Source organism: Hemibagrus wyckioides, linkage group LG09 (genome assembly GCF_019097595.1).
Source record: "Hemibagrus wyckioides isolate EC202008001 linkage group LG09, SWU_Hwy_1.0, whole genome shotgun sequence".
Taxonomy (NCBI): Eukaryota; Metazoa; Chordata; class Actinopteri; order Siluriformes; family Bagridae; genus Hemibagrus; species Hemibagrus wyckioides.
Genome location: NC_080718.1, coordinates 3,277,986 through 3,294,539, shown reverse-complemented (window position 1 = coordinate 3,294,539; position 16,554 = coordinate 3,277,986). Strand labels below are relative to the sequence as shown.

The window sequence follows — 16,554 nt, the reverse complement described above, 5'->3', positions numbered from 1 at the left end:
TGAGTATTGGGAAAACTTTTTTGACCTTTTCATTTCAGATTTCTATTTTGGATTCACAAGAGAGCCTTTTGAAACGTTCACACTAGAGAAGAGACATTACTGAACCACGGAAACAGTCTTATGACACTCACATTACACGCCACTGGCGCTGAACTGTGAATGAAAAGGAGCGAACGGAGTCGGGTGGACATTTTTACTTTTACTCACTGGTTTCGGGGAGGAAATTCTGGCTGCGTTCCCTCAGTGGAAAAACATTAAAAAACCTTATAGCTTTATGAAAGATTCTTTGTGTTGAAAAAGTCCAATTTCAGACCTAACATGAAGTACAGATTATACACACAGTTCACATGTGAGTCATATAAACTAGACTGTGTTGTAATACAGCCATCTTTAAAACATGTTTCTCAACATTCTTTAAACACGCAAATAGTTTTCGTATAAATTTTCGATTTTTTTTTTTTTGCTTTACAATGTCTTCGCCTTATCGGCAAAATGATAAACTATTTTTTAACTACTAAGAAACTTTAAACTTGAACTGAAGCTTCGAAAAAGGATTTCAAATGCAGGTTTTTTTTAAAGTAATTTTTCATTATATAAAACTGTTTTTATTTCCTTCTTCCTTACTTCTTATTTATTGGATTATATTTACACTGCATTTAAAAAAGAAACAACATAAAACAGAAACACACATTAAGCAAAACTGGTTTCTGAACATGAAAGTAACCTGAATTGTACAACACTGTACAATCAAAAGGCACTTACTCAATAAAACCACTTCTATTGTGAAGATAATAATGCAATTTGGGCAGCACTAATTTAATTGAACCCCCCCCCCCCCACATGCATTAATAAACCTAATGCATGAATAAAACAAACTAATAAAAATGGTAGCGCTTTACATTAAGGTCCAATTGCAGAACATTATATTATTTACTGCTTTGTCAAATCTGATAAATGCATTTAAAAAAAATCATAAGTAGTGCTAAAATAATAAAGTTAACACACGCTTTAATTGACATTTGTTTTAAAGTCAACTAAAATATTATTCACTAAAAAATGTTGAATAATCTATTAGTGAATGTTGAAAAAGCTTCAAGCTCTGGTCTCCAGGTATTCAGTATTAAAATGTGCTTTTTGATAATTTAGTTGTATTTATTTTGGCATATTTGAATTCGTAACTCATGGTATATTCAAGTGAACTATTCAATAAATGTTCAATAAATTATTTATTGAACTATTCAATAAATGTTCAATAAATTAAAGTTTTATGGACCTTAACATAGAAATATTAACTAAAATTCTGAAAATGTCACTTATCTGTATGGCTACAAAGCATTTTCTCTTAACGGTACGTTAAAGCTCCTGCTAATTAATGATGAAGACAATTTTCGGCAGTTCCAGTGTTATTAAATTGATGTGAAGATTATAACTCAGGCTTGTTACGCAGAATTAAAGTGCGACCTTGCGGAGCATCATGCAGAAAAATCAGATTGTTTTGAAGAGCTGTGATTTGATTATACAGCAAAGGCTGAAATCTAATCAGCCTCTGTATCTTAACAGTGGAAGGATAAGGGTTGAGTAATGCATACTAATCATAAGATTTCATCAACAGGATGATTACAAGCTATTCCTATTACACAAATACACAAGGTAAGCATTTTGAATCCGTAATGCTCCTCTAGGTTCATGCCGAATTGCCTTCGCGTACTAAATATGGTAGAGAGATCAGCTGTAATACTTTCATTTAAACCCCAAATCACTTCCATTAATGGACGGGTTTTGTGTAATTTGGATTTGTTTTGATGTTCATAGTCTGTCGACATTTTGACTCGTTGAGATGTGAAAATATCAAAAGATTCTTAAATATCTAGGAAAGATCTCCCTTTCAGTCATCACTACTGCATGAATCTACAGTCTGGGCTAGAAAGAAATCAGCCCCAGGTTCACCTTTCACTTCTTAACTATTGGGTGCTGTTGCACTCAAGTGTTCCACAGAAACCCAGAATATTCCATTTTGTTTTTTTTGTTGTTTTTTTGTTAAGAGCAAATTCTAAAGTTTTACTAAATCACAGCTAACCCCAATAATACCAAAAAATTGAAAAGCCTCGGATTGATTTCTTTAGTTTATGGTCCATCATGACGTAGAAAAATCAAGCATTATAGCTCCTTCACAGACTCTAGAGATCACAGAGATGTTTGTGTAAAACAACTGATATGGCAAGAATTAAGAATAGACTAATAATGTGCATAATGAGAATGCAACGTAACATTAAGGTTAAATTGCTTACAAGAAAAAATAATAATAATACAGTACATTTGCATGGAATTGCCTTAATGTATTTCTTTTGTAGCTCACAGTATTTAGAGCACATCAATGAGAACATTTTTAAAGAGTGTTTTGATATTTATAGGATAATAATAAAAAAAAAAAGTCTAAACTCCTAGATGTCCAGGTCATCAGGACGTGCACGGCTGCTAGAGCGACTCTGGGGTCGAGGGTCGAGCTGTTTAAGAAGCATGAGGTCTTTTCCCAGAGGCATTTTCTGCGGATACACAAACGTCTGAGACGGGCAATAATCTCTCTGACCGAGCTGATTTTGCTCCGTGCTGTAGTTAGTCCAGTTCTGCTCGTTGGCCTGTTTGTCAAAATTGTCCGAGGAGTTGGATTTGTCAGCCGTGTCCAAATTGTAGCCCAGGTTTGACGCGGGAGCCGAGCAGTGGTACCCGTAGCTGGACAGGTCTTCTCCAGGACAGGGCCTCATAGCATTGTCCATGTCCAGCAACTTCTCTGCCTCTTTGAAGTGATCCTTCATCCTCTTGAAGATGGCGTAGAAAAACTCAAAGACATTAAGAGCCAGCGAGATCAGCGACACGACTAGCATGAACATGATGAACACGGTTTTCTCAGTCGGACGTGACAGGAAGCAGTCGACTTTATGCGGGCAAGGGAACCTCTCGCACGTGTAAACGGCCGATAAACGGAATCCGTAAAGGTACCACTGTATGAGCAAGAACGCCACCTCGAATACAGATTTCAACACCACGCTTACGATGTAGGTATAAAACAAAGGTCCTCGCATTTTGATCTTTCCAGGTTCCTCCAAACCGTACTTGAACTTCTTGGCTTGGATTTTGTGAAGGCGAGCGTGGACGTTGCTCCCTTCCCTCTCGGCTTTCCTCAGCCTCTCCTCCTTCTTCTTCAGCTTCTCGTCCTTGTGCATGAGGAAGAGCACATGGCCGAGGTAGAGGAGCGTCGGCACCGAGACGAAGATGATCTGCAGGACCCAGAAGCGCACGTGTGAGATGGGGAAGGATTTGTCGTAGCAGACGTTTTCGCAGCCCGGCTGCTGCGTGTTGCACTCGAACGCAGACTGCTCGTCGCCCCATGCTGACTCCACGGCCGTTCCCAAAACCAGGATCCGGAAGATGAAGAGGACGGAGAGCCAGAGCTTGCCTCCAGCCGTTGAGTACACCTGCACCTTATCCAGCAACTTCGCCAAGGTGCTCCAGTCACCCATGATTTAAACCAGGGTGCGAGGGTCTGGTCAAAATCAGCACCACGTCATCAATGTGCCAATTCTAACAGTGGTTTAAAAGAAAAAAACAGAAAAAAAAGATTCCTTTCTTCCTCTTTGTCCTGTCAAATAATAAAGTTCTCTTTTTAAAAAAAAAAAATCCATTCCACTATTTTATAAAAAAAACAAAAAAAACATCAGAATGACAAAGTAATCTAAAATTCCTTCAGTCCAGTGGATTAAAGAGAAGATATTTTCAGCCTCAACTAAACTTTTCCACATTCTTTATAAACCACTGCAACGTCTTTGACTCGTCTTGCTTTAAAGAAAAAGCTCGGAAAGGTTTGAAGTCTTACCTGAGAATTCTTTCCACGTCTGTGAAAGGAAAAAAAAAACGTCTTCAAATCATGATAAAAACAGAGCCCGAGGGATGAGAGTGAAGGAAAGTGTGTCAGACGAAGCTTTTTTGATGGACTGCAGGCCTAAATGTGGCACTTTCCAGCCATACGGAAGATTTGAGGCGCAATGGAAAAAGTTTGTGGTCATCTGACTGACACACACACACACACACACACACACACACACACTCCGTTAACCGAACGGGTAGCTGTACATGTGTTCAGACTGCCAGGGTTTTTAGGGATTTTTTTTTTTTGGGAGAACAGTCTGAGAGCTGAGAAAGGAGCACCATCTGGAGGATCGAGAGGAGACACAACAAAAAGACAAACACGAGAAGAGGAGAGGAAAAGAAAGAAGAATGGGGAAAGAGAGAGAGAAATCAATATATAAAGGAAATTTAATAATAGAATTTTAAAATAAAATGTGAAGACGAGACAGACGTAACATGGAATTTAGAATGACAAAAAAAAGCATGAAGAAAAGGAAATACAGAGCATAGAAAAGAAAAAAAGAAAAGTGAAAAAAGACAGATCAGAGAAAAGAAAGAAAAGAAAAGAAAAGAAGTGAAAAAAGACAGATCAGAGAAAAGAAAAGAAGTGAAAAAAGACAGATCAGAGTAAAGAAAAGAAAAGAAAAGTGAAAAAAGACAGATCAGAGAAAAGAAAAGAAGTGAAAAAAGACAGATCAGAGTAAAGAAAAGAAAAGAAAAGTGAAAAAAGACAGATCAGAGAAAAGAAAGAAAAGAAAAGAAGTGAAAAAAGACAGATCAGAGAAAAGAAAAGAAGTGAAAAAAGACAGATCAGAGTAAAGAAAAGAAAAGAAAAGTGAAAAAAGACAGATCAAAGAAAAGAAAAGTGAAAAAAGACAGATCAGAGAAAAGAAAAGAAGTGAAAAAAGACAGATCAGAGAAAAGAAAAGAAAAGAAAAGAAGTGAAAAAAGACAGATCAAAGAAAAGAAAAGAAAAGAAAAGTGAAAAAAGACAGATCAGAGAAAAGAAAAGAAGTGAAAAAAGACAGATCAGAGAAAAGAAAAGAAAAGTGAAAAAAGACAGATCAGAGAAAAGAAAAGAAGTGAAAAAAGACAAATCAGAGAAAAGAAAAGAAAAGTGAAAAAAGACAGATCAGAGAAAAGAAAAGTGAAAAAAGACAGATCAGAGAAAAGAAAAGAAAAGAAAAGTGAAAAAAGACAGATCAGAGAAAAGAAAAGAAGTGAAAAAAGACAGATCAGAGAAAAGAAAAGAAAAGAAAAGTGAAAAAAGACAGATCAGAGAAAAGAAAGAAAAGAAAAGAAAAGAAGTGAAAAAAGACAGATCAGAGAAAAGAATAGAAAAGTGAAAAAAGACAGATCAGAGAAAAGAAAAGAAGTGAAAAAAGACAGATCAGAGAAAAGAAAAGAAGTGAAAAAAGACAGATCAGAGAAAAGAAAAGAAAAGAAAAGTGAAAAAAGACAGATCAGAGAAAAGAAAGAAAAGAAAAGAAAAGAAAAGAAGTGAAAAAAGACAGATCAGAGAAAAGAATAGAAAAGTGAAAAAAGACAGATCAGAGAAAAGAAAAGAAAAGAAAAGTGAAAAAAGACAGATCAGAGAAAAGAAAAGAAAAGAAAAGTGAAAAAAGAGATCAGAGAAAAGAAAAGAAAAGAAAAGAAGTGAAAAAAGACAGATCAGAGAAAAGAAAAGAAAAGAAAAGAAAAAAGTGAAAAAAGACAGATCAGAGAAAAGAAAAGAAAAGAAAAGAAAAGAAAAGAAAAGAAAAGAAAAAAGTGAAAAAAGACAGATCAGAGAAAAGAAAGAAAAGAAAAGAAAAGAAGTGAAAAAAGACAGATCAGAGAAAAGAAAAGAAAAGAAAAGAAAAAAGTGAAAAAAGACAGATCAGAGAAAAGAAAGAAAAGAAAAGAAAAGAAGTGAAAAAAGACAGATCAGAGAAAAGAAAGAAAAGAAAAGAAAAGAAAAGAAAAGAAAAGAAAAGAAAAGAAAAGAAAAGAAAAGAAGTGAAAAAAGACAGATCAGAGAAAAGAAAGAAAAGAAAAGAAAAGAAAAGAAGTGAAAAAAGACAGATCAGAGAAAAGAAAAGAAAAGAAAAGAAAAGAAAAGAAAAGAAAAGAAAAGTGAAAAAAGACAGATCAGAGAAAAGAAAAAAGGGGGGGAATAAACAAAAAAAGTGTAATTTTGTTTTTTTGTTGTTTTTTTTTTTAAAAAGGATCATGAAGGAAAAAAAGGGGAAAACAAACAATAAAAGTTTATGATTTTTTAAAAAAAAGATAAAAATACATTAACACACTAAAGAAAATAAAGAATCACTATAAAAAGAAATTAACAAAATCATTAGAGTCATAAAGAATGAAATAATTCTATAATAATCAAGTGTATAAAAGTCTATTAAGAGAAAGTACTGGGCCATGAGAAATAAAAAAAAAAATAAAATAAAAAATAAAAATGATTTAAAATAAAGGCTTTAATATGACGGTTTAGGTGATGAAAGTAAAAATAAAGGACCAAAAATTAAAGGAAAAAATGAACAATTTCTAAATAAAATGTTTAGAAACAAAAGCAAAATAAATTTGTGAGAAATGTGTGATTGTTTAATGCTGATATTATTAATCCCGTGAGCATTAGTTTAATGTAGTTTAATACACTCAGAATCAATTACTGTTGCTTAGCAACCATTAAGCAACAGTAAATTAGAAAAAATGTCATTTTATTCGAAGCACTACACATTAAATCTGGATTTTGTTTGCGAAAGCAGGCTGAGGCACTTTCTCACACACGGTTAATGATCAACGCGGCACTTGTAAATCATTCAGCTGGACAGAGGCGCACCTTTCCACCAATTTATTCATGACTACATTCAAGATTTCCATGAAGGGCAAAACAAATATTTCATTTGAACAGAATCAGATTGCAGCACTGTTGAAACTAGTTACAGCAATTTGCAAATATTTACAACTCCAGTGTTTTCTTTACATCCACATTTAATCATTTTGCACACATCCACTTATTTTAGCTGTTGATGGTTAAGGAACATGTCCACTGATGGCTTTGTGTTGGATTTAAACTCAAATCTCATCAAATGATTCCCGAAAAATCAGACCATGTACATGTTCATCATCAGTCTGGAAGTAAAAAAAAAAAATAAAATAAAATCGAACCCCACAGTTGCCGCTGGTCTTTAGCGTCGGTCTCACTTCCGGGGAGTCATGGAAGACCTGAGGGGAAGTTCTGCCTCGACCCAACTGTTTGGATTTGCCATCATTTTCTTCCAGATCTCCACTTCCTCGTTCTCTGAATCCATCCAGTCAACTTTCTTCCCATAACTTTGACCTGAAGATGAAAAGAGAAGAGCAAAAAAAAACGTCTAACCTTAAACTGCATCGAGGTCATTTATGTACAAATATTTCAAGTGTCCACAAGGGGGAGCGCTTTCTCACTTTTTTCTTACTTGAGTTAAATATTATTTCCACAAATAAAATGAATGTTTGTTTCGTTGTTTCATTTGCTTTTTGTCCTGAAGAATTTCCCCTTCTTCTATAAATGTCAAACCTTTAAGCTAATGTATTAGAACTGATAAATTAAACTTAGGACCCGAACTACTGCTCATTAATCAACCAATCAGATTTGAGGAATCCTGAAGGCTGTGGTATAAATCAGTAATACTACATGAACGGAGAGACGGGAAAGAGTTCATGCGAGCGTGTTAACCTGTGCCGAGGCTGAGCCGCACTCCTCCGAGGAACTGATTGGAGAGTTTGTTGTTGTCCCACACGGTGAGCTCACAGCAGGCCTCACACACCTCGCCCGCTCTGAACCCGTCGTACACCATGGTGTGGTTATACACGGGGTCCTGCGTCTTCTTCACCACCCGGGTCTTCTGGCGACTCTTCTTACTCGTGTCGGGTAACATGTAGCTAAATAAAGCAGATTAGTTTAACAATCTGAACTACGTTGAAAAGTGTAAAAAAAAGTGTTAAAATTGTTCAGCAAAATATGAATGACATATTTTTGATTGGTGTGTGTGTGTGATTCCAAAATACATGGGGTTTTTTGTTGTTGTTTTTTAAGATGGACACATGATTGAATGAACAATTTATTTTTCAAAAAACCCTATTTTTTTTAAATTTATATATAAATTACATATAAATTAAACGTAAAAAAAAAAATAAATAAAAAATGCAAAAATATTCTCATAATAATAATAACATAAAACACACATTTTTATATCACATAAGTTGCTTTCAGTCACTGAAATCACTTTTTAAAAATAAAAAATAAATAAAAATCGGAAACAAGAATTTACAATTTGTGGGTTCAAATCTGGAGATTGCAAGATCTCCTTGATGATTCTACAGTCCCAGAGAGCAAAACTGATTGTGCTCTCAGAGTTGAATGCTAGGTTTCTCTCTCTCTCTCTCTCTCTCTCTCTCTCTCTCCTCCCATCACAGTGAAACTAACCAATCACCAGTGCCTATAAGCTTATGTATGTGGAAGAGGGCAGGCAGCACTTTCCTCCATGTGTTACAGCATGAGCAGCAGCTCAAAAAAGATGCCTAGCTTTATAAATTTCTCATCGGTCACATCGTACTGCAACATAATTTATCACAAGATTACATTTTAAGAGCACAGAGCAAACAGGCTAGCAGTCCTCTCCATTCCGACTCCTTTCAGCTGTATTGGATGACTTTATGCCACGGCTAACGTCAGTGTTTGCGTTTGCCCTTTAAACAAACGCCGTATTCAGTTTCCGCCTGCCACTTGCATGACAAATGATGCGTTGAAGCCGAACTCAAATCACGGCTGTTTAACGGAGACGGAAATGTTTCACTCACCACTTCACGAAGGAGTCGACTCCCTGGGCCTTCAGACGACGCAGATGTCTCGCCTCACGCAACCAGATGTGAATCTCTCCCATAGCCAGTTTAGAACCACCTACGCCATCACAAAAACACTGAGGAGCTTAGATGATTAAGCGTGAAATTAAATTCTGAACGAAATCATCCAACAACCAACAAGTCGTTAATCAAAAGTCATATCTAATGATATCAGTTTTTTACATTTACATAAAATATTTAAAATATATTAAAACAAATCAGTCAATTATGTATTTATAATTTATAATGAATAGATGAATACATGTAAAATAATTATTCTTACTATATTTTATTATCATTAAATTAAAAAAGAATAAATCTACCTCATTTTAATATAATAAACAAGAAAATATTTATCTAATAAGATAAAAAATAAATAAATAGAAAAGGAATAGAAAAAATTATAATATAAATATTTTTAATAATAATTAAAAATATTTTTTGCCGCAAAGTACAGGTGGTCATTCATTCAATTTCATTTATGTGTTTTAAAATATCCTTTAATGATATTAAATAGCTCAAGTCATATTTCAAACTTCTTATTGTTCAATTCAGTTCTTTTTATTTTGAACTACCTGTGGCTTCCGAAGGTACGTATTTCAGCGAGGCGCATAAAACACCTCGGTATTCCTGCGACTCCTGATTATCTACATTCTGTAATAAATAAAATAATATTAATTATAGAATATTGTTAACAGCAAAGCTTTTTTTAAGAAAAAGAATAAGATGAAAAGGCAGAAAGTATAGCAGAATACAAATGATTTCTGTCACAGTGTGATGTGTATGAAGAGTAAAAAGGTACAAAATTAATACTAAGAAGTCTTTTATACATGGTTTAAAACCTTGAGTCTGATACACATACCTTTGGTTGGAGGTTGTACCACGTGAGTGCTTCATGTTTCCAGTCCCAGTCCTTCAGATTGATCTCAACCTGACCCAAAAAGGCATTTCTGCCTCTGGAGTCATTGTGCCATACTGATAAATTCAGAGTTTTTCCATGTAACTCTTCACGTTTTACTTTATACTGTGTAGAGAATACGAATGGACAGAAAAAAAGAGGAAGAAAAATGAATAATGGTGCATTCATGCAACTTCATATAAGAAAGTAATGTATTTAATCAGAGAGAAAAGAAACGGAATGTGTCTTAAACTGCACATTATCTGGAAAACAAGGTGTGTTATGGAATGTGGGAATAAAGGAACACACTCTCAACGATTCGACATAGACAGGATTCACTGTGCGTTTCTTGATGGAAGTTTTCCTCTTGCTCCTCTTGTCTGGATAGAGGTACGTCTTCACGTATCTGACACAGATTTCCAGCAAACACAGAAAATGTTAGCTTTGTCTAGGAATATTATATTTACAAAGCTTTAGAGAGAAAGCGGCTAGATATGTTGAATTTTATAAAATGGAATTGCGCTGAAGAAAGTATATTACTGTATTAAAAATAAAGGTAGTGCATTCATTAAAAAGTCCATGCATATGCTTAAGTTGTGTGATTTTCTAGGCTCCCTGTTCAGATTATTAACATGTGTGTGCAACAATATGGCTTCCACTCCCGTCATTCACCAACCTATAAAATACACCTGATCCAGCACATCCTATTTCATTTTAATAGATTAGGGGTCATATTTAATTATAACTTAATTCAGACATGGGATACTGAAATTAAAGTCGTATTATAATTAAGCATGGGATTTAGGCTGTTTTGTACTACATTTTGAGTCAATTTAGCAAAATAATGCCGATCTTTGTTTAGTTGCACTCCTATAGTTCGAAGGATAAGCTGAACTAACACTCCCAGTTCAGTTTAATTCAACTTAGCTTTAAAGTCTGATCTATTGGCCATTCATTTATGTCCATCTATCCATTTTCTACACCCACTTTATTCCTGATTTGGGTCACGGGGATCTGCTGGACCCAACACACACTGGGTGAAAGGCAGGGGTACACCCTGGACAGGTCACCAGTCCATCACAGGGCCACATATAGACAGACAACTACACACACTCACACTCCCTCCTATGGGCAATTTAGAATTACCAATCAACCTAATGTACATGTTTTTGGACTGTAGGAGGAAACCGGAGTACCCGGAGTAAACCCACGCAGGCACGGGGAGAACATGCAAACTCCACACAGAAAGGCCCCAGCCTGTTCGAACACAGGATTCGAACCCAGGACCTTCTTGCTGAGAGGCAACAGTGCTGACCACCAAGCCACAGTGCTGCCCTTCATTTAGCCAATTTTTTTTTTTTTTTAAATGTGTTTATGTTTCAACTGCATTGAATTCATTAGATTGATGACATCTGAGGTATTATAGAAGTACTTTAAATTATTCCGGGTCCAAGCACTAGATAACATTCTAATTCTTATTAATATAATTTAACGTTGTCAGACAATCATTTATATTAACATATAAGAAGGTAATATAAATCATGTTTATGTATTTAATGTTAAGAAATCAACTCAAGCTGCTGCGTAACCCATCTCTGAATACGCTGAACCTTCTTCTCCTAAATATTGACGATCTTTGAACTCGAGACAATGAATTAAGTGTCTGACTTATATACAAGCCAAATAAATCAAATGAAAAGAAAACAGAAGTTGATGGAATAAACAGCGTCTATAGACTGTCTACTAATCTTCATCATGATCATCTGCTGTTATGTTCTACAGAATGAGATTCAGTCTAAAAAGAATCTTTGACAACTTGCTTTACTGGACTCACGGGTCTGTTCGTTGTTTGCGTAGGTTTGCGATGGCCAGATCCTGACACTGCTCCACCATAATAACCAGCTCTCCCAGTGGACTGTACATTATAGCAAACTCCACCGATCCCTGCACCGATACGTTCCCGAAATCTCCGGCATCGCTGTAGACGCTCAGCAAACTGGCAGTGCGCTGGAAACATGCTCAACATTACAATACTGAATGCCTAAATAATCAGGAAGTAATACATTTGTTAAAAATGACTAAAATTATATGAACTATCTAATCATCTTTACTAACGTAAATCCAAATGAGAATTCCACACTGATTTTAGTCACTGATTACGGTTATGAAAAAAAAAAAAGGTTATGAAAACCTTTTTCATCGAAAAATTTGGGAAAACATTAGCCAAGGCTAACAAACGGCTTGCTAATCTTTCAAATGTTGGCTAGCATGATCGTAACTCTGACCGTACAAAACTGCCTTTATGAGAAGTATTTACTATCAGATCTCATTCTTCAGGTCACATTTGTTAAAGTTTAGATTTGTTCCAAATGTACATCGTTTCCTTGAAGCAGTTCAGTGCTACAATGTCACTACGTTTCTCTTCGATCATATATTTTCAAAATGGTAGTCATTAGAAAGGAGATATTTTTCTTCAGAACAGAACAAACAGACCCAAGTACAGTAACAGTACTTTAAGAGTAATTCTATTTTGTTACTTCAGACAATAAATGAATGTAGTTCTTGATAGTTTAAGAAAGAAATTGTGTAATCTGGTTACAGGACGCGATATACGTGTCTCACCTCCGTGACTGAAAGTGTACTGGCAGAAAACTGGCCCCTTTTTCCGGACAAATCCGAGTCGTGGCTGGATGCTGAGCTGCTGTCCTCATCCGAATCCACTCCTTCATCCTGGAGGCAGGTTACAATGGGAAATAAAAAGAGACATTTACAACATTAGCCATAGCCATGAGGAAGAAAACCTTGAGAGCTCAGAAGGGAACCTCATCCTCATTTGGGTGACACTGGACAGGAAATAATGTAAATGAAACTAAATAATGTCCTTTCTACAACAGCAATCAAGGACCCCTGAGGAACATGAGCCCTTTTTTGGAAAAGTTGAAAGGTAAAGTTTTTTTTTCCCACCACAGGAAAATCTGCAGTCAAACAGTGTGATTATTATTATTATTATTATTATTATTATTATTATTATCATCATCATAAAAAACATTGCTGTGGTTTGAAAGGAAAAAACATAAAAAGATGGTATATAATTAAAAATTACTAAAATACTATTTATATTATAATGGTGAATTATTACTATTTTCACAAATAATGCAGTGTACATTTTTCTACTCTTTTGTGTCCTAAGTGTGTGTGTGTGTGTATATATATACGCACACCAATTTGTAGGGCATATTTTATTTAATGCGTTTTTATGTTTTTAGGATTTAAAACTAATTGTGTTTGTTAATGTGTGTGCACGTCTAAGATCTAGCACAAAAGGAAAAAAAAATCCTTTTAAAGTATTTTAAGTATATTTCAGGCAAAAAAGGAGTTATTAGAAATTAATTCCTTGATGTTTTTTGTGTACAAGTGCTACCAACCTCCCAGGTATCTGTGGCAGGTTTCACAAACTCAACAAGCACTTCAGGGCCAGGCGTCTCATTCTTCCCACCTTTGAAAGCAATACAGATGATATCGTTAATGGTGTTCGTTTAAAAGAGGCACAGTAGGAGAAAAGGGGGCTAATGTAATAGCGGGCGTGTCAGAGCCGAGAGCACTGAGGCTTTTACTGGATTGTTGGAAAGTGTAGAGTAATTTAACGCCAAATAGCTTGTGCATGGGTGGGAAACGTGATATAGTGGACACAAACAAAGAATGAGTGCTGTTGTAGAGTGAGGGGAGGAAACATGGTATGCTTTCAACCATTCAAAAGAGAGAGAGAGGGAGAGAGAGAAAGAGAGAGAATTTGCTGTTTTCTCTTCTAAAATAATGCACTTACGCTTCATTTCATTCATCTCCTCAGATTCAGACGGCACGATCACTATAGTCGGAATCACGTCTGCAGCCTTCTGCGCTGGTTCTTGTACCAAAGTTGTTTTTGACACGCCTGATTTGGGCCTAATGGCACGAGCGTAAACGCTGGCGAGTATATCGTTTTCAGAGATCACGCATTCCTCTTCCCTGTCTAGAAAACGACCTTCTTGTTCTGTTCCACCGATTTCTTCAGTCTCCTTTGCATCCCTTCGATTAGTGTTTGCAGACTTCCGCAATTCCACATCAAAGACATTTTTTCCTCCAGCTACCGATTCTTGGAGCTCGTCTCTGTCCGTTTCCGCTAATGTATTCTCATCTTTACGGAAGTCCTTGTGAACTGGTCCGGTGTTTAAATTCTCCAAAAAGTCTGGATTTGCTTCTACGTTTATATCGACATTTAATTCCTCCTTTCTTGTTGGAGATCTACGTTTAAAGTCAGCGACTATGATTTCCTCAACAACTCTTTCCTTTTCTTTCTGTTTCGGATCTGAACTCTTTTGGTCCCAGTTAACACATTTTGCCGTGTTTACATTATTAGTCGGGCCTTCAAGAAAATCTGGATCCTTTTCCACATTTAAATCAATTCTTAATTCCTCCACCTTTTTTGGAGATCTTTGTTTGAAGTCAGTGGCTATGATTTCCTCAACAACTCTTTCTTTTCCTTTCTGCACTGGATCTAAATTCTGGTCCAAAATGGCATATTTTGGTGCGTTTACATTATTAACTGGGTCTTCAAGAAATTTTGGATCCTTTTTCACATCTACGTCGACAATTAATTCCTCCACCTTTGTTGGAGATCTTTGTTTGAAGCCAACAACCACGATTTCTTCACCAGACCGTTCCTTTTCTTTCTGTACTGGAGCCAAACTCTGGTCCAAAATGGCATATTTTGGTGCGTTTACATTATTAACTGGGTCTTCAAGAAATTTTGGATCCTTTTTCACATCTACGTCGACAATTAATTCCTCCACCTTTGTTGGAGATCTTTCTTTGAAGCCAACAACCACAATTTCTTCACCAGACCTTTCCTTTTCTTTCTGTACTGGATCCAAATTGGCATATTTTGGTGCGTTTACATTATTAACTGAGTCTTCACGAAAATCTTGATCCTTTTTCACATCTACATCAACAATTAATTCCTCCACCTTTGTTGGAGATCTTTCTTTGAAGCCAACAACCACGATTTCTTCACCAGACTTTTCCTTTTCTTTCTGCACTAGATCTAAACTCTGATCCAAATTGGCATATTTTGGTGTGTTTACATTGTTGACTGGGCCTTCAAGAAAATCTGGATCCTTTTTCACATCTAAATCAACAAGTAATTCCTCTGTCCTTGTTGGAGTTCTTTGTCTCAAGTTGGTGACTATGATTTCCTGAACAGGTTCTTTCTTGTCTTTGTGCTCTCGATCTAAATTCTGCTCCAAATTAACAAATTCTAGTGTGTTTACATTATTAACTGGACCTATTTTTGGATTCTCAAGAATACCTGGATCATCTTTTCTGTTTAAATCTACACTTAACTCTTCCATCCTTGCTGGGGTTTTTTCCTTGGTGGTGATGTTTATGACTCTGATTTCGTTACCAGATCTTCTCTTTGGTATCGGAGATTGAATTTCTTCTTTGAATCCAAATCCAGAATTCATCAGCATTTCGGTTCTCGGATTATTCTGCTTTTCTGTCCCTTTTGTTTCTGTCCTGTGGTTAGAGTTAATTATGACGACCTCAGCTTTTGATTGGGGCTCTTTGGACATATAATCACTGTCAATTTGAGGTATTTCCCAATCTGAGGTTTCCTGTGCTTTGCTAAAAGATCGTATCTTGAAATTCCCAGACACATTTCTATCTGTCTGTCCAGGTCTAGTCTCCAGTCTCAAATCCTCTTTCAGCATTGTTCTTCTAGGATCTGAGATATTTGTGTCGATTTCATTTGTAATGGCAGGTTTCAACTTCGACTCTTGTATAAACTCTAGTGTCTGAGGTTTGACAAGAGGCGTTTGGTCATGGAGTTTGGATTCTGATTGGCATCCTGCTTCAAAGACTGTAAGGACAGGACTTTTTAGTTTAGCTCCAGGGGACTCTGAAAAATATTAGAATAAGGGTTGGAGACATGAAAGTCAAAATTATGTTGCATTTAATACCATGGCAATGTTGAATTCTCAGTTCTGATTGGCCAGGTGATTCATTTTCAGGAGCAGCTTTTACAATATCTCCAGTTGAATGATATTTATGCATTCATTCTAACATTTCTATAGTAACACATTACACAGGGAGTTGTTTAGCAGACGATCCACATAAATAGAGCAAACATCCATAATTGTTAATATATTGATAATTATTAATTATCAATGTTTAATTGATAAAACTTTGTAGTCATTGATTAATTAGTGTAGTATAAGACAAGACAGCTCAGGATGTACGGCTATTGGAAAGTAATTCACTTAAGAATAAATTTAACAGTTTTTTTAAGAGGTATAAATGCCAAAGCAGAAATAAACTTATTTCAAGCTTAACATATGGGGAAATGATCAAGTTGACCAGCATCTAGCATCAAAATGATTGACAGGTCTATTCGGATTGACAGAGAGAGAAATTTTACAAATACAAAATCACACAGCTAAATCACAGCTAAATCACGAAGCTAAATATGTCTGAAGATTGCTTGTTTAATGCAACCCTAGAAAAAGAGGCTTAATCTAGAAGGGAGTTTTGTTGAGACAGAACCTTTTACACTGTAAAATGAATAAATGTAGAAAATGATTGAAAACATACCTATGCGACCATGTTAGGCTGATTAGGTAAGATATTGTATTTCAAACTGAAACTCACCTTCCAAAGTGATGGCTTCATCTTTGTTTTCCTGCTGGACCTGTAATCATCAGTCAGGGAATTGAGAAAAGAAAATTGCTGAGAGGAATGTGCAGAAAAATAAAAGGAATGAAGTGTGACAAACCTGTAGACTGAGAGCTGGGTGAATCGATCGGGGGTCAGCAGATACACTAGGAAAAAAAGACAGAAAAAGAATG

At 35.8% G+C, this 16,554-nt stretch overlaps 2 protein-coding genes across 4 annotated transcripts in view; both read right to left on the bottom strand.

The window, feature by feature from the left end:
* Window positions 1–627: 627 nt before the first annotated feature.
* On the bottom strand, window positions 628–4,085 carry gja1a (gap junction protein alpha 1a). 3 transcript variants are annotated; one of them, XM_058398156.1, is made up of 2 exons: window positions 3,872–4,085; window positions 628–3,637 (listed from the first exon to the last, which is right to left on the bottom strand). In XM_058398156.1, the coding sequence occupies exon 2, from the start codon at window positions 3,516–3,518 to the stop codon at window positions 2,442–2,444; it is 1,077 nt and encodes a 358-aa protein (XP_058254139.1). In that variant the 5' UTR covers window positions 3,519–3,637; window positions 3,872–4,085; the 3' UTR covers window positions 628–2,441. The 3 variants fall into 3 exon arrangements, with proteins under 3 accessions (XP_058254139.1, XP_058254140.1, XP_058254141.1); XM_058398157.1 differs by having other exon boundaries at window positions 628–3,579; XM_058398158.1 differs by having other exon boundaries at window positions 628–3,541.
* Window positions 4,086–6,645: 2,560 nt separating this feature from the next.
* si:ch211-266g18.6 (uncharacterized) overlaps window positions 6,646–16,554 on the bottom strand; it is a 15,631-nt gene continuing 5,722 nt past the window's right edge. The window contains exons 4-15 of the mRNA XM_058399846.1: window positions 16,482–16,527; window positions 16,358–16,397; window positions 13,497–15,608; window positions 13,099–13,169; window positions 12,296–12,403; window positions 11,508–11,680; window positions 9,983–10,079; window positions 9,638–9,799; window positions 9,351–9,429; window positions 8,734–8,833; window positions 7,610–7,815; window positions 6,646–7,231 (exon numbers count right to left, since the gene is read on the bottom strand). Of these exons, the coding sequence (XP_058255829.1) occupies window positions 7,092–7,231; window positions 7,610–7,815; window positions 8,734–8,833; window positions 9,351–9,429; window positions 9,638–9,799; window positions 9,983–10,079; window positions 11,508–11,680; window positions 12,296–12,403; window positions 13,099–13,169; window positions 13,497–15,608; window positions 16,358–16,397; window positions 16,482–16,527 (3,334 nt within the window). The 3' untranslated portion in view covers window positions 6,646–7,091. The remainder of the gene's footprint in view (window positions 7,232–7,609; window positions 7,816–8,733; window positions 8,834–9,350; window positions 9,430–9,637; window positions 9,800–9,982; window positions 10,080–11,507; window positions 11,681–12,295; window positions 12,404–13,098; window positions 13,170–13,496; window positions 15,609–16,357; window positions 16,398–16,481; window positions 16,528–16,554) is intronic.